Source organism: Callithrix jacchus, chromosome 5, assembly GCF_049354715.1.
Source record: "Callithrix jacchus isolate 240 chromosome 5, calJac240_pri, whole genome shotgun sequence".
NCBI lineage: Eukaryota > Metazoa > Chordata > Mammalia > Primates > Cebidae > Callithrix > Callithrix jacchus.
This window is the reverse complement of record NC_133506.1, coordinates 38904837-38923537: the sequence shown is the minus strand read 5'-3', so window position 1 is coordinate 38923537 and position 18701 is coordinate 38904837. Positions and strand designations below refer to the sequence as shown.

At 48.5% G+C, this 18701-nt stretch overlaps 1 protein-coding gene across 17 annotated transcripts in view; it reads right to left on the bottom strand.

Annotated features, from left to right (window-relative positions):
* Positions 1 to 18701, bottom strand: part of L3MBTL1 (L3MBTL histone methyl-lysine binding protein 1) — a 56862-nt gene that overhangs the window by 25583 nt on the left and 12578 nt on the right. For 9 of the 17 annotated variants that reach the window (XM_078371709.1, XM_054255382.2, XM_054255384.2 and 6 more), the window contains 11 exons: positions 10295 to 10383; positions 9675 to 9779; positions 8614 to 8749; positions 8138 to 8229; positions 6421 to 6572; positions 5931 to 6007; positions 5257 to 5342; positions 4955 to 5065; positions 4410 to 4524; positions 3439 to 3538; positions 2935 to 3278 (listed from right to left, as the gene is read on the bottom strand). In XM_078371709.1, coding sequence (XP_078227835.1) covers positions 2935 to 3278; positions 3439 to 3538; positions 4410 to 4524; positions 4955 to 5065; positions 5257 to 5342; positions 5931 to 6007; positions 6421 to 6572; positions 8138 to 8229; positions 8614 to 8749; positions 9675 to 9779; positions 10295 to 10383 — 1407 coding nt within the window. The remainder of the gene's footprint in view (positions 1 to 2934; positions 3279 to 3438; positions 3539 to 4409; positions 4525 to 4954; positions 5066 to 5256; positions 5343 to 5930; positions 6008 to 6420; positions 6573 to 8137; positions 8230 to 8613; positions 8750 to 9674; positions 9780 to 10294; positions 10384 to 18701) is intronic. The other 8 variants (XM_008995954.5, XM_035298642.3, XM_078371708.1 and 5 more) reach the window with 2 other exon arrangements.

Genomic DNA, 18701 nt, shown 5'->3' with positions numbered 1-18701 from the left:
CTACCAACCACACTTCTTCCTGTGCCACTGCTGCCCTCTCTGTTCATCAGCGAAACCCTAATACCTGCCTACAGCCCAGACAACCCCATTTCCCTGCCCAGCCAGCTCCTCTCATGGCCTGTCTGGGGCACACGCAGCATCTCCCATGAGAACTACCCTCTGGTACCTCATCTACCTGGCCACAGGTCTGACCTCTGGTCTACCCAGGCACTTCCTCTCTGAAACCCTGTATCTGGTCCCCTTCATACCGTGGGATAGGGTTTGGGAGATAACACCAAGTTTGTAGGAAGCTTCTCTCTTTATCTTTCTTCCCCAGGGCACAGGGAAGAGCACAGGCCAGGAGCGTTCAACGGCAGTTACAGTGTCTTACCTAACTGCAAACTATCCAGCTGCAGGTCAGACAGGGCTCCTCAGACAGGGCTCCTTGGTTCCTTCAAGTAGCTGATACTACGAGGCCTAAAAACTAAGCCCAGCCAAGCCCTGTCCTCTCCAGGTTGCCCTTCCTAGGAAACTGTTCACCAGCAAACCCCAGAGCCTACACTAAGGAATTCTACCCACGAGTGTGTAAAAAGTTGCCTCTGGAACACTGACAGAGACCAGTGGCTCTTCTGGGTGAGAGGCCAGCTGGAAGAGCAGGAGAGCCCTGCAGAAGTAAGACCTGGGCAATGGCTCCTGCTCTAATCTTGAAGTGCCTCAAGGCTCTGAGTGAGTCCTTCTTTGCCTGCTCTGAGCCACGGTCTCAACCTCTGGAAAGATGTTAGGTTCCTGAGAATTCTGCAGCTGGATTCTGGGATGCACAGTAGGCAAGTGCCCTCTGGTGGACAGAACTTGGTCCTGCAGTGAACCTGACCATGGGTACCACAGGTGGATACGAGAGGTGCCCACAGCAATTTGATCCTTAGGAGTCCTTACTCTGAGGGTCTAGGCGCTGGCCAAGACCCTCATCACTCAGGCCTCAGGCTTAAGAAATTGATTCTGTTCCCACAAAGAGGAAACAGTATGAGATGACAGCAAGAGGGAGTGAGGCAAGAAACTCAGACTAATAATTCTGGCAGGGAGCTCTGCTAAGCACCTCACATAGAGCGTCTCAATTAAGCCTCTCGCCACATCATAAGGTGGGTACAATTATCATCAGCATTTTACAGAAAAGGAAGATGAGACTCAGAGAAGCAGTGCCACTTGCCCAAGATCTCTCGGCCTGTAAAAGGTAGTCTGACTTCAGGGCTATGCTTTTCATCTCTATGTGACTTACTTCCCAGGTTACAGAGACTGTTCTTGAAGAACTGGAACAGCTTGGGTCTTGCCAAAGGCACATTAAACCAGGTGATTTCTCAAGATCTCTTTTGGCCTTAAAACAACATGAAGGCTGGGCGTGGTGGCTCACGCCTGTAATCCCAGAACTTTCGGAGGCCAAGGCAGGTGGATCACAAGGTCAGGAGTTCAAGACCAGTCTGACCAACATGGTGAAACCCTGTCTCTACTAAAAATACAAACATTAGCTGGGCATGGTGACACATGCCTGTAATCCCAGCTACTCAGGAGGCTGAAGCAGGAGAATCACTTGAACCCAGGAGGTGGAAGTTGCAGTGAGCTGAGATCGTGCCATTGCACTATAGCCTGGGCAACAGAGGGAGACTCTGTCTCAAGAAAAAAAAAAAAAACCGACATGCATTCCATTCAATTTGGTAACCCTGCTGTATATCAGGCCCTGTACTAGCGGATGAAGATTTAAGATAAATTCACCACCCAGGAGAGGGCTCAGTCACTATGGCCTACCCCTTGAAGCATGTGGTGGGCTGAAATGTGTTCCTACAAAATTCATATGCTGAAGCCCTAACCCCCAGTGCCTCAGAATGGAACTGCATTTGGAGAAAGGGCCTTTAAAGAGTGATTAAGTTAAAATGAGGTCATTAGGATGGGCCTTAATCCAATTGTGTTGGTATCCTTACAAGAAGAGACACTTGGACACACCATGAGACACCAGGAATGCTCGTGCACAGAAGAAAGACCACGTGAGAACACAGCAAAAGGCAGTCATCTGCCAGCCAAGGTGGGAGACCTCAGAAGAAATCAAGCCTGCCAACACTTTGATCTTGGACTTCTGGCCTCCAGAACTGTGAACAATAAATTTCTATTGTTTGAGCCACCCAGTCAATGGCATTTTGTTATGGTAGCAAGCACACTAATGCAAGGGAGCGCAAAGTGAACTGACATTTGGGTTAGGTGCTTCATATCTCTTATACCAGTAGCACGCAGCGGGAGGAGTCAGGTCAGATCCGAGTTGGAATGCCAGCTCTGCCCCTTACAAGATGAATGACCTTGAGCAAGTAACTTCACCCTCTGAGCTTCACATTCCTCTTCTCACAGAAAGAAAGAACAATATACATATTAGAGAACTCTTGTGAGAGTTAGACATAGTATGTGTAAAGCATCTGGCACAGTGTCTGGCCCATAGTAGGTGCTCGGTAAGTAGTGGTTGTAACCACTGTTATTTCAGGTATTGACAAAAGAAAGACAGGTTTTATCCAGTTTTTCAAGTGAGGAAACTGAGGCTCAAAGATGTTAAGTGACTTGCTTAACGTCACACAAGTAAAGTGATAGTCACGGCCTCCTTCCCAGGAAGCCTAGAATCAGAGAAGAGCAGGGGCATCATCCTGCCTCACAGTGAGAACCAAAGGCCCCGAGAGGCTCTGTGCCCTCCCCACAGACTCAGAGCAAGGCCATGGGGGACAAGAGACTGGAACCCCAGGTCACTCAAGTTCCCTGCAGTGCTCCTGCCACTGCTCTGTGCTCTCAGTATCTCAAACGAAGAGGCACAGCCCTCCTTCCAGCTTCTCCCACTCTGGGAAATCCTGGTGTCTCATCCATCAGTGACAGAGCACTCGCTGTGAACGGTCCGTAGAGGAGGACACAGGAGCAGATAACTAGACTTACTCTGGAAATCTTCCTGCGGAATCTTCCGATACTTTGGAGGGCGTCCAATTCTGGAGAGAGAGGGACCAGGTCTGTGGCAGGGTATCAGTGCCTGGCCCCGCCCAGACTCCCAGGAAGCCCGGGCCCTGAGTCCCTGGCCTCCATACCGGCCATGATGGCGAGGCTTCTTCCTTGGGGAGAAGCCTGAGAGGTTCTTCTTGCGGGCTGAGGCCTCCGAGTCAGACAGCTCTGCTTTCAGCCGGCTCTGGTTCCTTTCAGCCAGTGGGCAGCCTGAGAGGCAATGGTGGGCTGTGAACTTGCCTGTGACATGGCCAGAGCCATCACAACCAGGAGTGGGGCACTTCCTGGAGAAGAAGAAGGCTTAAGTTGGGTTGAATCCACTGGTCCCACTGAGCCCTCCCCACCCCTGGCCCCATCTGAAGAGTGTCTTGGTGGACCCCAGTTGGCTGCATGCAGTAGATGTAAAACAACACTGAGGGTCTCTCAGCAGAAGCCTTCACTCACCGATGGTGAAAGCTGTATTTGGAGGTCCTAGTGTGGGGCAGACTCCTATAGCTGAGAGGGGGACAGCCCCCAGGGGAGGCAGAGCTGGGCTCTCTGGGTCCTAGAAGAGCAGAAAGGAGAGGGTCCTCATGGACTCCTGGGAGTGGGGAGTGCAGGGCAGGGAAGGAGCAGTTTCACTAGAAACCTGCTCCCCACGGACGAGGGTCCTGTGTCAGCTGTGACACCATTCTCCGCAACTAGATATCTGCCCCTTTCTGGGGAAGGAAGGCTTAGCTCTCATATGTTAATACTTTGGTGAAACCTGCAGGCCATGCCCTGTCTTTGAGAGAACCCTTGGAGAGAAGAGACATTCAGAGCTGGTTGGTTGTAGCCGTACCTTAGAAGCCACATCAGCCAGATTCATGTTACTCTCAGTTCTTTTTCTTGTTTTCATCCCCAAGACTTTGGCAACTTTTTTAAGGCTCTGCCCATGTTTGGAGAACATTCAAGGCGATCAACACCCCATGTAAGACAAACATGGTGGCAGCAAGGAAATAAAGAAGGGAAATCCTAAGGGTGAAAATGGGGCTGAGCAGCCCAGTAACCTGAACTCTAACCTCTGTCTGGACAGACAATCAAAATTTACTTTAGGAAGCCAGCATTTCCTTAGCAAACATAGTGCATGCTCAGTGTGGTTCTGCTAGATGAGAAATCTCCGGGTGCCTAACCACCTCTGAAGCACATGCAACCAAGTGAGCTTGCCCCTTCGAACCTCGACACCCCAAACGCCAACAACTGAGGTAGCCAGAAGCACCGCTTAGTGTAGCATAGTCCTGGGTGGGGTGGTTGGGGGATCTCAGAACTCATGGTAGGTATTAGAGCCCTCTGTGTCATACCTGGGCATGGGAGGTCAGAGGTTTACCTCCGTAAACTATAGGACTATCAGAACCTAGGGGGAAAGGAAAAGATCAGAGTGCCTTAGGGTTACACACGGAGAGGAGGTTGCAGAGGATGTCCTGTCTTGGAGCACCAGCCAGCAGGGTGGATGTCTGGGTGGTCAGCGTCGATCCAGAAATCATAGCCGTGACTCCAGCCGTCAAAGTGGATCTGGGAAGGAAAGGCCCTTGGAAGTCAGGCATTTCTCATGAAGCCAAGCTCAGCTCTAGGAGACTCTCCCCCACCCCTGGGACCTGTCACAAGCAAGATCCTGGACTGGAAGAACCAGGGGGCCAACCTTACAATAATCAGCCTTGGTTACATTTCCCAAGGGCTTCACTCATTAAGTTACTGGCACCTCTCACTAGCAATCCTTGGGTGGGACAAGGATTATTAGGCTCATTTTACAGATGATTAAGGCTTAGTGAGGGAAAATAACTTGTCCAAGTCCACTAAAATAAGCCACAGATGAGGCAAGAATGAGATCCAAGATCTTTGTCGTCATTCATCTTGTGCAATGATGCCCTTGACCTCTAAGCAGTCTACAGAATTCCTGCCCAACTGGCCTGCCCATGTCCCAGTCCCAGGGTCCCAGAGCCACCTTTATCCGATGGTCCTCCACATCTTCCACGCTGGCCACGCGAATCAGGGCTGGGTTCCTGCGGTCCACAGCCTCCAGCTTCATGTTGACCAGGAAGCTGTGAGGCGGTCGCTGTAGAGGGGACAGCTGCCTTCAGGCCAAGGCCCGGCTCAGCAGAGCTGAGGCCCCACAAGGGGAGCCCAAATGCTGTGCTTGGGGAAACTGGGGCCTGCGCAAAGGAGAAGGTTAGGGCCCCAGCCTGGCTAGCTGAGTGCTCCATGTCTTCCTGAGCTCAGCTCTGGGGGCAAGGAGCACTGACTCACCACCTTGAAGGCCCAAGTGGGCACAGCAGAGGCTCCAGTTTCTTCCAGATATTTCTCCCAACAGAAGTTATCAGGGTCTGGGTAGTCTGTAGGAGAGAATGAGAGCAATGTCTAGCCTCCCAGATAGACTGGGGAAGCCCTCTGCCCCCAAGCGGGACCAGGAACATGGAAAGGACAGAGGCCCTTGAAGCAGAATCTCCCCCACCATCATCACAGCCAACTCCTTGCACTGGACTCCTCAGGCAGATGTGTGCTAGTAGAACCAAGCACAGCACCACCCTAATAGTTCACAGGGCTGTCTGGGAACCCTGACATCTGTCACTCTCGGCCTGTTGCTCCCACCCAGCCCCATTTGAATCTCTACTGTATTTGGGCCAATGCAATATTCCCAGGAGGAAGGACTCGTTTTCTTTACTTCTGACTCCCTGCTCCCTTGCTGAGATGCTCATGTACCTTTCTTCCCCTAAACCCAAATGCAGTCAGGATTCGACTGGACTCTCCTAAAATCAAAGAGTTCTCAACTCCCAGGCCAAGAAGCTGAGGCTTCAGGACATGTCTGTTCTCTCACCCTGACCATAGAGAGGCAGCTACTGAGGCACTACTGGGAAGGGGTCAATGGAGAGGGAAATAGAGCCACGCTTAGGAAAGAGGGCTTGCTCAGGCGGCAGCGTCACCTTGTGGAGGGGTGAGGGGCTTTCCTTGCTTCTGGCACCAGCCCACTGGATGGATGTAGGGGCTGCTGGGATCACACCTGAAACCCAAGAACATGTCACTGTCCCAAGAGAAACTTGAAGCCCTGAGCCTGCCATCCTCTGACAGCATGGCTCAGGGCCCACCCTCATCTACTTCTTAGTGAGAGGGAGACAGATGGCAATGACAAAGCTAGAAACTCACAAGATGAGTTATAAACTCTATCACCATAATATCTAAGGGAAAATCATGACTCATAGGGGTTTGCTCATCTTAATCATGGTATTTTTAGATGATACATTTAACATTGAGCTGTATTTCTTATGATAAAGCTCAATTCAATTATCCTCCACCCCAAGAAGATCTGAATGTCAGAACTAGACTAAGTGGTGCCACATGGTGCCTGAGATATGAAGGCAGTTGCCCCCTGCCATCCCCTCACCCACCCAGGCCAAGTCTGGGCCCTCCCACTACCAGTAGTCGTAAGTATCATCCCAGTTGTCGAAGTGCACCAGGAAGCGGCTGTCCACCACGTCGGTCACACTGGCCACACAGACAAGGGACGGGTTCATGCGGTCAACAGCCTCCAGCTTCATGCCCACCTGGAAGCCCAGGGGTGGGGGACTCTAGGGGAAAAAGAGGGGCTGCCATGGCCAGAGCCAAGCTGCCTAGCACAAGCCCAGAGCCTACTGGCAAACAAAGGAGTAGCTTCTCTAGGACAGCCTGGGGTGTGGGCAGTGAGGAAGGAAGGAGAAATAAGCTAGGAAAGAGGGCCCTCCAGGGCTAATCATAACCTGAGCTCTGAGGCACTCAGGAACCTCTGGCCTCCCAGATGCACTCAGAGGAGGTCTGGTTTGTGCCAGAAGGTAGGTGCCCAGAAGGAGGCTATGCATTCACCCAAAGAACCTGGCAAACCAAGTACAAGTCTTCCGTATCCGGACAAGCCTCACCCAGCTTGTCCTGAGGCAGTTGTGGCAACAGTGGGGTTGCCAGGAAGAAACAGCTGACATCTATGGCATGGAGGCAGACAGGGAACCAGTAGTTTAGTACCTGCCATGTACCAGGCATAAGCTTCAAAAGATATCACCTTCCTGGATCTTTAAAACAACCCTATTACCATTTAAGAAGTTAAATAACTTGGCCCAGAACAAAATGCTAGTCAATGGCGGGACCAGTATTTAAACAGTTTGAATTAAAAGTCAGTATTCGTTGTCACAACAGCAGGTGGGACCCCATCTGTCACCTGGGAACTTGAAAGTATGAACTCTAGGGCTGGAATGGGGTGGGGAAGTAACTGTCCCTGCCTAAAGAGCATGGAGTCCCAGGCCCATGCGGACTCTAGACATTCAATATGGTTAATTTTGTTTTTTAGACACAGGGTCTCACTCTGTCACCCGGGCTGGAGTGGAGTGGTGCAATCATTGCTTGCTGTAGCCTCAAATTCCTGGGATCAAACAATCCTCCCACCTCAGCTAGCTACTGTAGTAGCTAGGACTCCAGGCATGTGCCACCATGCCCAGCTAATTTAGTGACATTTTTTGTAGAGATAAGGTCTTACTGTTGCCTATGCTGGCCTCAAACTCCTGAGCTCAAGTGATTCTCCTGCCTCAGCCTCCCAAAGTGCTGGAATTACAGGTGTGAGCCACCACACCTGGCTAGTACAGTATTTTTAAGGGGGCTCCCTATATCTCTTAGGCCTTTTGCTTGGGATTATATGATACTTTAACTGCTGGATAAGCTGCCAGCTGTCATGAACACAGGAAAGGATGGGGTGAATTGCTGGAAATGAATGGAAGAGTCTCAATGTTGGGCAAAAGGAAAAGAAAAAGCTCCCAGAATACAGGCATTGACCTTACACCAAAGAACTGCAGAGCAAACCAAAAAGCAAGAATATATGAGCAATGACATCTCAGTGCACAGACAACAGTAGTGGGCCAGGGGCTGCAAAAGGAGGTTGAGGATAGGGTATCTGCAGTAGAGGAGGGAGGGAAGTCAGAAAAACCTATAACAAGCTTCTCACCTTTGGCCCTAAACCCTGCCCAGCTGTGCCCCTCCCATCTGATATGAGAGATCAGAGCAAAGCTGAGAGAACAAGTAGATGAGCTCCCTTCTGATGAGTCAGCTACCTTGGGCCAGCTGCAGTGACTCTGGCACATAGGGGTGATGTCCACTCTCACTCAGGGGCACTCACGTGGCTCTGGCTCACAAACAGGTGCTTGGGGGCAGCCTGAGCTCTCGTGCTGCGCAGGTACTGGCTCCAGCTGAACTCCTCCTCCTTGTAACCTAGGCCCCTCGAGGGGGATGAACAGAGCACTGTGCAGAGGCTGGGTCACGGCGAGGGCACCCCACACTGAAGCAGCAGAATCAGGCATGCCTGAGGACCCCTCCCAACCCTCAAGAACCTGCCCAGGGATCCCCCCATACTGAAGCAGGACATGACTTTGGTAGATACTCAAAGGGCAAGGGCAAAGCGGAAGTCCCAGGGTTTCTTTCTAGTCAACCTGGCCACAGGGCAGAGTCATATCAGGATGTGATGAAGAGAGGCTGGCTTTGGAACAGGGTACAGGGTCAGAAAACACAAGAGCTGGAAGCTGGGGGACCCAAGGGGAAGAAGTGAAGGGTCTGAGGACTTGCTGCTTCAATGTGACCAACCCAGCTAGGCCTTACCTTTGGGAGGCTGCAGCTTGTGCCCTGTCTTCTCGAACCAGCCAGCAGGGTGAATGTCAGGGGAGTTGGCATTGACCCAGAAGTCATGGCACTCAGAATACCCATCAAAGTGCAGACGTAGGCGATAGCCACATACCTGGCGCCATGAGGGGAATCAGGGACTCCAATGCCAGGAGATGCCCCATTCCCTATCTCCCTCACCTCTCCTGGCCCAGCCTGGTGGTCTCAGGGGCTCTAATGCTAGCAGGTTCCCCAACTCCACCTTTCTTTGCTCCCAGGTATACCCCATCCTATACTCTGACCCATGCTGTCCCATTCTGCAGTGAGGACAGTCAGGTACTCACGAGCCCTGGGTGCAAGAGAGGTAGACTTTATGACAGTCCCTTGCCCTTTTGAGTCCTGGACAGAAATTCGAGGGCAGCCACCAAGGCTCAGGACTGCTGAGGGCTCCTGATGACCCTTCCCTCTGCTACCTTCTCTCACTGCTCCCCACTCACACTCTGCTTCGAGTCTTGCTGAGCTAATGCAATTGCTTGAAGGTGACAGTCTATTCCACGCCCCAGGGCTTTTGCCCACTTTGCTCCTTCTGCCTGGAACTCCCTCCTTATTCACAGCTTTCTCTCTCAAGACTCTGCAAAGGAGGCCCTTCCTCTATGCTTTTCCTGCTCCTCAGACAGAACCGACCCAGTTGTGCCTCCCAGATCAAGTCTGTTGCCACCCTGTGGCATGTTGCTGATATGTTTATCTGGCTGACTCCCCAGACAACAGTGAGCTTCTAAAGGACAAGGACCTTGTTTGACTCATGCCAATATCCCTTGCTCTCGGGATCTCCTCAAGCTCCCCCACTGTGGACAGTATACATTCATCCAGTAACAGGATTGTCCCATGACACTCCATCTTGGTTTTTGTTCTTTTAAGCTTTCTGTGTGTTCTAACTTAATCCCCTACTAGATTATGTGTGCTCTGAGGGGAGGGAGGTGTTTCCTTCTATCTCCCCAGAAAGATCCATCAGTCTACACTGAGAGACATCATCAGAAAGGTGGGACCAAGCCCCAGCTCACCTCAGCCACGGTGAGGATGAAGTACATGGACGGGTGTTGAGGATCAATGCCTTCCAACTTCATGCCCAGTTTGAAGCCATTCTTGTTGTGAGTGACTGCCTGGGACTGTCAACGCACAGAGTGGAGAGGACCCAGCTTCCATCCAGCCTTATCCTTGCCTAGTGGGCTTGGGGTGAAGGAGCTGCCTTTAGGCCCCACCCGCCTGGTATTTCCAAAGGGGCAGCTTATTTGGGGGTCATTACTGCAGGGATCTAGAGAGAGAGAGAGAGACTATCTCCCAGGTCCCTTGAAAAATGTGGGTGAGTCAGGGCTGGACTCAAGGACTCCCTCTCACCAGAGTCATGGAAAGATCAATGCTGAACTGAGTAGAAGTCACCAGAATTCAAAAGTCTGCAGGCCCAGTGACGGGTGAGCCTGGCGTCCACCACTATTTCTTCCTACCCTGCCAGCCCCTTATGGTGGCCCCTTTTTCACTCTAGGCCCCTAAACACTCTCTCCCTTCCATTCTGCCAGTCCACTGAGGCATGCCTGACACAGAAAATACCAGAAGGCCTGAGTTTGGTGGTGTGTCCCTGGACTAGGAAGGCAAGCTCTTCCTAGGTGGAAATTGTCCAACTCACGTCCTGGAAGAGGCTGACCGGAGCAGTAATGGCCTTCTGCTCCTCTAGGTAGGACTCCCACGACCAGCTTTCCTTCTTCTCACCTGTTGCTGTAGAGAGGGGACAGAAAGGCTAACTCTTGAGCTGCTCCTGATGTATGACTTTCTTCAGCTTCCCCTGACCAAGCTCTACCTTCACCCCCCACAAAAACGTTTGTCTGCGGTCACAGGTACCCTCTGGTCCCACCCACCATGATGGTGCCAGACACAGGCAGCTGATGGGAAGCTCAGTGTCAGGTGAGGTACATCAAATTCTGCCCGTCACTCCCCCACCCCCAGGCCACTGTCAGCATAAGTACTCTGGATTATTCAGCAACTGACTGAAGTTACAAACTCTCAGCCACAAAGGGACCCAATCCTCTGACATGACAAAGCTAAGTGACAAGGCCTATGCCAGAGGACTTAATCACAATGCCGTCTAAATTCACAAGGAAAGGAGAGAAAAAAAGAAATGATAGGGAAAACCTGAAAATAGGAATAAATGGAAGAGTTGGGAGAAGTAAGAAACATGGCTAGGCACAGTGGCTCATGCCTATAATTCCAGCACTTTGGGAGGCCAAGGCAGGTGAATCACTTGAGCTCAGGAATTTTAGACCAGCCTCAGCAACATGATAAAAGCCCTTCTCTACTCAAAATACAAAAACTGGCCTGGCACGGCGGCTCGTGCCTATAATCCCAGCACTTTGGGAGGCCAAGGCAGGGGAATCATTTTAGGTAAGGAGTTTGAGACCATCCTGGCAAACATGGTGAAACCCTGCTCCACTAAAAATACAAAACTTAATTGGGCATGGTGGTACATGCCTGCAATCCTAGCTACTCGAGAGGCTAAGGCAGGAGAATTGCTTGAACCTGGGAGATGGAGGTTGCAGTGAGCCAAGATCGCACCACTGCACTCCAGCCTGGGGGACAGAGCAAGAGTCCATCTCAAAAAACAAACAAAAAAACAAAAATTATCTGGGCATGGTAGCACATGCCTGTAGTCCCAGCTACTTGGGAGTCTGAGGTGGAAGAATTGCTTAAACCTTGGAGGCAGAGGTTGCAGTGAGTTGAGAACATGCCACTATACTCCAACCTAGGTGACAGAGGAGCCCGTCTCAAAAAAATTAAAGAAAAGAAAAAGAAGAAACACTTTTTTGATTCTTCTTGCCATGAACACCTATAGAGACATACACAAATGTGCATATATGTGCTTGGTGGACACCCCCAGAGTGGACACACTGATTCTGCAACCCTCCCAGACACAGTCTGTGTGCACACACACATATACTCTCTCACACACACACACACACACACACACACACACACACACACACTATGGTCAGGGCCTACAGCCCAGGTCCTGTCCATACCTCTGAGTCTCAGGGTCTGGGGGAAGAGATAAATTCCTCTGCAGCATCTTCAATCTAACCTGAGGTGGAATCTTAGTCTCTAACAGAGGACAAATGCTCTTTAAAAGGCTAGAATAGCCAGTTACATAGAGGCTAACCACGTCAGCACGAGCTGCCTCCAACTGAAGACTACAGACAGCTGAAAAGGTAACAACTCACAAAAATCAATTCATATCCCTTAGGTAAGTAACTCCAGCTTCTTCTAGAAACTTCTATGCCTCTATTTTGTCATCTTTAAAATGTAGATATCCACCACAGAGGATCACTATGATGATTAAGTTAGATCTATGTATAAAAAGTCCTTATGAAATACAGAGTGCCAAACTTCTATTACCAGTGCTTCCTGGGTCTTCAATAAGTCTGTGAGTCTGTGGGACTAGATTCTCTGCCTTGCTCGGCTTCTCTCGGCTACTGCCCTGGATAATTCGGGCTTGGAGTGGTCTGTCTCTCAGGAAGATGCGTTTTTCCTTTTTGCTTTAGTTGAGACCTAAGTTGCCTAAGTGACTACAATCACTTGTCTGTTTTTTTTGGGGGGGGACAGAGTCACTCTGTTACCCAGGCTGGAGTGCAATAGCGCAATCTCAGCTCACTGCAGCTTCTGCCTCCTGGGTTCAAGCAATTCTCCTGCCTCAGCCTCCGAGTAGGGATTATAGGTGCCTACCATTACGCCCAGCTAATTTTTTTTTGTCTTTAGTAGAGGTGGGGTTTCACCATGTTGGCCAGGCTGGTCTCGAACTCCTGACCTCAGGTGATCCATCTGCCTCAGCCTCCCGCGGTGCTGAGATTTGAGGTATGAGCTACCACACTCAGCTTAGAAACACCTGTCTTGCCGCCTACATTCCTCAGTCACTGTACCAAACCTTGAGACCTCAACTACCTGATCCATTTGGGCCATAGCAGGCATTTTGTTCATCAATTGATCAAGCAAGCTATCAAACTCTCAGAGACCTATGTGGACACCAATCTAGAGCTCATCTCTTCTGGCTATCCTTTGTCCTGAGTAAAACCTGGAATATATCACCTGCTGTGTCCCTTAGAATATATCACCTGCTGTGTTCCCTCAAGAAACCCTCCAGTTCTCCCACTCAGTCTTCATCCATTCTTATGGAGTACAGGAAAGAGGAGAGTAGACTTCAGGATGCCATCAGCTTGCTGTTTCTTGCCACTGGGATTCCACATCATCATGCATAAGACCTCTTCGCTTTTTCCAAATCTCTACCACTATGACAGAATCCTTCCCAACAGCCACTTCTTTCTCCTTGGATGACATTCTTCTTTTTGCCTCACTCTTCCCAAACCGTAACATCAGCTAAGGGACTGCCTACCTAGCAGATTTCTTGTCTCAGGCACCTCTGCTGTTCTTTGGTGCTTTGATTCTCAGTTCACCTCTCTTTAACCATACTCCAAAGGCCAAGCTCTGAGACCCCCATGCCACAGCAGATACCTCTGACCAGCACCCTCTTTATCTGCCATTATCTCTTACCACTGGTCCCCTGAAGATGTCCCTCCCTGCCTGTACTATCTTCATGTTCTCTCACTAGTCACAACACTTACCACGTATACATTATTCACAGCTTACCATCATGCACCTCTTCATTTGACCATAACCATTCTTTTTACCATTTAATGGTTAAACCTGTGTGCCATGTCTGGTACTAGAAATTGGGGGCACAGAGGTGGCTGAAAGACTTCACATACATGGTCTCCCTGAGTCCTCATAATGCCCTCAGGTGATAGGGAGGGCTCATAGCAACCCCTTTCACAGGTGAGGACAGAGATTCAACGTAATCCACTAGAAAGAGGCCTGACCACCAAATCCTTTGGCAAGTACTAGATTCCTTCCCTGACCAAGCCCCGCGCCAAACCCAGTTTCCTGCCTCCTTTTTCTGTTGGTGAACAATGGGCTGAGCCCTTAGGGCACATCCCCAAACCCAAATAAGTCCCAAGGCTCCTGTGTATGGTTGTGCAATCTGTGCACTGTACACAGATGCCCAGCCAAGGGGGTGAATGGGCTGAAATCCAGCATGGGCTTCCTGCCATGCCAAGTGGCTGAGTCTCTTGTGAAGAAAGGTTGCCCTTTTCTAACTGGTCTGCCCAGGAGAGGTACTTTTTTTTTTTTGAGACAGAGTTTCGCTCTTGTTACCCAGGCTGGAGTGCAATGGCACGATCTCGGCTCACGGCAACCTCCACTTCCTGGGTTCAGGCAATTCTGCCTCAGCCTCCTGAGTAGCTGGGATTACAGGCACGCGCCACCATGCCCAGCTAATTTTTTGTATTTTTAGTAGAGACGGGGTTTCACCATGTTGACCAGAATGGTCTTGATGTCTTGACCTTGTGATCCACCTGCCTCAGCCTCCCAAAGTGCTGGGATTACAGGCTTGAGCCACCGCGCCCGGCCGAGGAGAGGTACTTTTTTATAACTTGTTCGAAAGCACCATATTGGTTAGCGGTGGCACTGATCTCTCTCCACTTCCAGAAATGCTCCTTTGCTTATTCCTGCTTCCTTAGACCAGTTGCTCTTGGTTAGGACTTTCTTTGGCAAGCTCAGCCTGATCTAAAACCGAACTTGTAACTTCTCTGCCAAAGCCTGTGCCTCTTTCGGTATTCGTTACCCTACTCAATGGCACCACCATCCATTCATCCAGTCATACAGTCAAGCTGGAAACTTGGAAGTGATCCTTTATGCCTCTTTTCTGTTTTGTTTTGTTTCTTTTTTTAAACTCCCCAGGATCCTTCTGTTCTGCTGATTCCAACTCCTAGGTATCTCTTGAATCTATCTCTATCTCTCCAGATTTACTCTCCTTGCTTGCTTTGAACCTAGTCCAAAAGCCTCTTAACTCATCTCTGTCTCAGACTTACTCTACTGCCAGAATACATCTCAAATACAAAACTTGCTTATTTTCTTTGCTTTTAGTTCCACGGCTTCTCATTTCCAACCCAAAACCCAAAAATCTAAACACCTTTCCACACTATACACAGCCCTCAGTAACTAGCTACTCCCTATCACTCCATCTTTGTCACGCATTTCCATTCCCCTGTGCCTCTGTGCCTCTGCATAGGTTGATACTTCTGCTTTAAAATCCTACTCCCACCTTGTTCCATTATCCTATCTTTTTCACATCCTTCAAGACCTAGCCATAGTTCCAGCACCTCACATAAGACTTTACGTAAAATAGATGTACAATAAATGCTTGTTAAATGACTATAAGGATGGATGGATGAATGAATGGATGGATGAAATATCATCTCATGGAGCCTTCCTATATGCCAGGAGGCAGAGTTTGTTCTGTGACAGTCCCTTGTATTTACATACCTCAAATATAACACTTATTATATGGTTACATAATAATCTATTGACATATCTATCTCTGCAACTAGACTATCAGCTCATTAAGTGCTAGTTCTGTGTTTTGCTTACTCTAAACTCTTAGCATCTCGCCCACTATCTGGTACATAGGAGGCAATTAGTATTTGCTAAATAAAAGAACAATGATGAAAATAACTACATATCAAAAACTGTGCTGGGCACAGTGGCTCAAGCCTGTAATCCCAGCACTTTGGGAGGCTGAGGCGGGTGGATCACGAGGTCAAGAGATTGAGACCATCCTGGTCAACATGGTGAAACCCTGTCTCTACTAAAAATACAAAAAATTAGCTGGGCATGGTGGCGCGTGCCTGTAATCCCAGCTACTCAGGAGGCTGAGGCAGGAGAATTGCCTGAACCCAGGAGGCGGAGGTTGTGGTGAGCCAAGATCGCACCATTGCACTCCAGCCTGGGTAACAAGAGTGAAACTCCACCTCAAGACAAAACAAAACAAAAACAAAAAAACTGTGAGATGCAGCCAAAGCAATATTTAGAGGAAAATGACAGCTTTAAAAGAACATATTAGAAAAGGAGGAAGGCTAAAATTAATGTAATTTTAAAATCAAAATAAATTTGTCTCATGAAGTTAGAAAAAGTAAAATCAACCCAAAGAAAGTGGAGGTAAAGAAAATTTAAAGCTCGCGCCTGTAATCCCAGCACTTTGGGAGGCAGAGGCAAGTGGATCACGAGGTCAAGAGATCGAAACCATCCTGGCCAACATGGTAAAACCCCCTCTCTACTAAAAAATACAAAAATTAGCTGGGCGTGGTGATGCATGCCTGTAGTCCCAGCTACTCAGGAGGCTGAGGCAGGGGAATTGCTTGAACCTGGAAGGCAGAGGTTGCAGTGAGCTGAGATCGCACCACTGCACTCTAGCCTGGCGCCTGGCGACAAAGCAAGACTCTGTCTCAAAAAGAAAAAAACCAGGAAACAATGGCCAGGCGCAGTGGCTCACACCTGTAATCCAAGCCCTTTGGAGGCCAAGGCAGGCAGATCACCTGAGGTCGGGAGTTCAAGACCAGCCTGACCAACATGGTGAAACCCCATCTTAAAAAATAAATAAATAAAATAAAATAAAAAGAGAAAATTAGTAAGTTTCTGGAAAGACTAATTAATAAACAAAGAAAGACTCTGGGAGGCTGAGGTGGAAGGATTGTTTGAGGTCAGGAGTTTGAGACCAGCCTGGGCAACATAGTGACATCCAGTTTCTATCTTTTTTTTTTTTTTTTTTTTTCTGAGATGGAGTCTCACTCTGTTATCCAGGCTGGAATGCATTGGTGTAATCTTGGCTCACTGTAACCTCTGCCTCCTGGGTTCAAGCAATTCTCCTGCCTCAGCCTCCCGAATAGCTGGGACTACAGGCATGCTCCACCATGCCCAGCTAATTTTTGTAGTTTTAGTAGAGATGGGGTTTCACCATGTTGACCAGGATGGTCTCGATCTCTTGACCTCTTGATCTGCCCGCCTTGGCCTCCCAAAGTGCTGGGATTATAGGCGTAAGCCACCGCACCCAGCCTATTATTATTTTTCTAAGATAGAGTCTCACTCTGTCACCCAAGCTGAAGGGTAGTGGTGCGATCTCAGCTCTGTTTCCCAGGTTCTCCTGCCTCAAGTGGTTCTCCTGCCTCAAGCGATTCTCCTGCCTCAATCTCCTAAGTAGCTGGGATTACAGGCATGCACCACCACACCCAGCTAATTTTTGTGTGTGTAATTTTATTAAAGATGGGGTTCACCATGTTGATTGGGCTGGTCTCAAACTCCTGGGCTCAAGTGATCCACCCGCCTTGGCATCCCAAAGTGCTGCGATTATAGATGTGGGCCACTGTGCTGGGCCATCTGACATTTTACTTTAGAAAAAAAAAGACAAGATACTATTGGCCAGGCACAATGGCTCATGCCTGTAATTCTAGCACTTTGGGAGGCCAAGGCAGATGGATTGCTTGAGATCACGAGTTTGAGACTAGCCTGGGCAACATGGCGAAACCCTATCTCTATAAAAAATACAAAAATTAGCAGAGAGTGGTGGTGTGCTTCTGTAGTCTCAGCTACTCAGGCAGCTAAGGAGGGAGGATGGCTTGAGCCTGGCCCGTGGAGGTCATAGTGAGTGGACACTTCACCACCATACTCCAGCCTGGGCAATAGAGCCAGACCTTGTCTAAAAAAAAAAGATACCAAACTTGGCAGGGAAAAAGTCAGTTACCATTACAACCCCACAGATACCCTAATACAGTTTAATTCTTGTCTATTGATGCTATATCTTCTTTCTGTATCTTATAGGTAAAATATCAAGGAATAAAATGTTAGGTGGCAATACTAGGGGCTCTGAAACTGCATGCTGTACTCAGAGGAACAGTGTGAAGAAAATCTCTTATGATATTTAGGATACCTGTTCTGTTGCTCATCTTAGGGCACAGACCTACTCTGACATATGTTAAGTAGAGTATCAATGAAGATTAAGTTTGCTATAAATAAAAAAGGGGAGCCAGGTGCAGCAGTATATGCCTGCAGTCCCAGCTACTCAAAAGGCTGAGGCAGGAAGATCACTTGCACTCAGGAGTTTAAAGCCTATATGGGCAACATAGTAAGACCCTGTCTCTAAAAATAATAAAAAATAAATGAAATAATTAAAAGGAGGATATTATGAACTTTACATCCTTTAGATCAATTCCTTTCTTAATCACCTAGTCTCATGCCTACTTCTACAAAGCAGTGAAACTGCTCTCTTCAGTTACTAAAGTCTATATCAATGACTTATTCTTATTCTTCAACTCTCTTGATCTTCATATGTGCTACCAACCACCCATTCCATCTTGGCATTTCTTTCTTACCACATTCTCTTAGCTCTATTCTTCTTCCTCTTCTGTTTCCATTCCATTTCTTCCTCCTCTTCCCTCAACCCTGCTTCTCAATGATGCAAACCTAAAAATCAACACGATACTTCCCTCCCATCTTCTTTCCTTTCTTCTCACTCCCTCGGGAAGTTTATTCAGCATGCTTTCAGTTACTTCAGTACAGATAATTCAAAAGTTAATGGTTCTAGTCAGATCTTTCACTACAATGTCTACAGAAAAGACAGAAAATGCAGAGAGAAGAATGGAATGCCAAGACTCAAGACCAACCAATCAATTACAAGCAGTCATCAGGGTACCACCATGTGCTGGGTCTTTTTGCTTTCAATTTGCTAGAGATATTTGTGTGTTTGCCTCTCTCCTATACAACATGGTTAGCCAATTCATAATCAGTTCATTTTAAGACACTGAAAGTTTAATCAAGAGCCTGATATTTATGTTTAACCTGTGCCTTATAGGGATCTATGCCTGGGAACAACAAACTGAAGAGGCTGAGCTCCAAAATGCTATAGTTTATTGTTTACCTGGTGTCAGCCATTAAAATTGCCTTTGGTTTCTAGGAAATATAAATGGATCCTTTTTAAAAATGTAATGAAAGCCATGGACAATTCACATAAACAAGTCACAGAATTGCACATGTAAACTTAGATTAAGGACCACAGTTAAGAAAGTGTTGCTCTAAGTGGCATACTGATTAATGTCTGGTAAAGAATTTTACATTCATATCTCAACTTGTTCACCAACTCCATATGGCAATCCTTGTATTTC